General features: G+C 49.5%; 1 protein-coding gene across 1 annotated transcript in view; it reads left to right on the top strand.

Annotated features, from left to right (window-relative positions):
• The window catches only part of LOC141763864 (receptor-type tyrosine-protein phosphatase mu-like), a gene marked incomplete at its 5' end in the record, with an annotated part of 29,913 nt that extends 28,466 nt beyond the window's left edge, over positions 1–1,447 (top strand). Inside the window, one exon of the mRNA XM_074628631.1 lies at positions 1,223–1,447. Coding sequence (XP_074484732.1) covers positions 1,223–1,432 — 210 coding nt within the window. The remainder of the gene's footprint in view (positions 1–1,222) is intronic.
• Positions 1,448–1,659: the final 212 nt, after the last annotated feature.

The raw sequence follows: 1,659 nt of genomic DNA, 5'->3' as shown, positions 1-1,659 counted from the left end.
TCTAGTGATCTGTGAGGTGGTTTTAGGGATATGTGAGGAGGTTCAAGTGATCTGTGAGGGGGTTCTAGTGATCTATGAGGAGGTTCTAGTGATCTGTGAGGAGGTTCTAGTGACCTGTGAGAGGGTTCTAGTGATCTGTGAGGGGGTTCTAGGGATCTGTGAGGAGGTTCTAGTGATCTGAGAGGAGGTTCTAATGACCTGTGAGAGGGTTCTAGTGATCTATGAGGAGGTTCTAGTGATCTGTGAGGGGGTTCTAGTGATCTGTGAGGAGGTTCTAGTGATCTGTGAGGAGGTTCTAGTGATCTGTGAGGAGGTTCTAGTGATCTGTGAGGGGGTTCTAGTGATCTGTGAGGAGGTTCTAGTGATCTGTGAGGAGGTTCTAGTGATCTGTGAGGAGGTTCTAGTGACCTGTGAGGAGGTTCTAGTGATCTGTGAGGAGGTTCTAATGATCTGTGAGGAGGTTCTAGTGATCTGTGAGGAGGTTATAATGATCTATGAGGAGGTTCTAGTGATCTGTGAGGAGGTTCTAGTGATCTATGAGGAGGTTCTAGTGATCTATGAGGAGGTTCTAATGATCTATGAGGAGGTTCTAGTGACCTGTGAGGGGGTTCTAATGATCTGTGAGGAGGTTCTAGTGATCTGTGAGGGGGTTCTAGGGTTCTAGTGATCTATGAGGAGGTTCTAGTGATCTATGAGGAGGTTCTAGTGATCTGTGAGGTGGTTCTAGTGATCTGTGAGGGGGTTCTAGTGATCTGTGAGGTGGTTCTAGTGATCTGTGAGGGGGTTCTAGTGATCTGTGAGGAGGTTCTAGTGATCTGTGAGGGGGTTCTAGGGTTCTAGTGATCTATGAGGAGGTTCTAGTGATCTATGAGGAGGTTCTAGTGATCTGTGAGGTGGTTCTAGTGATCTGTGAGGGGGTTCTAGTGATCTGTGAGGAGGTTCTAGTGATCTGTGAGGGGGTTCTAGGGTTCTAGTGATCTATGAGGAGGTTCTAGTGATCTATGAGGAGGTTCTAATGATCTATGAGGAGGTTCTAGTGACCTGTGAGAGGGTTCTAGTGATCTGTGAGGAGGTTCTAGTGATCTGTGAGGAGGTTCTAGTGACCTGTGAGAGGGTTCTAGTGATCTATGAGGAGGTTCTAGTGATCTGTGAGGAGGTTCTAGTGGACAGGACTCACGCTGTGTGTTCTGATGTAAGGAACCTGTACTAATGTGTTCTTGAGGTGGAGTACCGCACCATGTCCGGCATGTTGATCGACACCACGCCCGTCGATAAGCCGACCCATAAGATCGGACACCTGGACCCGGACACCGAGTACGAGATCAGCGTCCTGCTCACCAGGCCCCTGGACGGAGGCACAGGAAACCCCGGACCACCGCTCCGAGCCAGGACCAAGTGTGCAGGTGAGTCGGGTCACAAGGTCACGACCTGATGAGGAACACTCCGCTCTGACTCGGCTTCTGACTGAGCGTTCTAGTACCCGTTCTACCGCAGGATGAGGTACTGTAGGACTTTAGTACTTTAGTGTCCCAGTATGTCGTCTGTCAGGTAGTGAACCAAAGTACCAGGATGTAAAACAGAACCCATCAAACAGCCTCAGAGTCTCTTTACTGTGACGGCTGCTAGCAGCTAGCGGCTAAGCGCTAAGCTACACTCACA

The sequence above is a fragment of the Sebastes fasciatus genome, unplaced genomic scaffold, assembly GCF_043250625.1.
Source record: "Sebastes fasciatus isolate fSebFas1 unplaced genomic scaffold, fSebFas1.pri Scaffold_74, whole genome shotgun sequence".
In the NCBI taxonomy this organism is placed as follows: Eukaryota; Metazoa; Chordata; class Actinopteri; order Perciformes; family Sebastidae; genus Sebastes; species Sebastes fasciatus.
The sequence above is the reverse complement of the archived record's forward strand: the minus strand, read 5'-3'. Positions and strand labels throughout refer to the sequence as shown.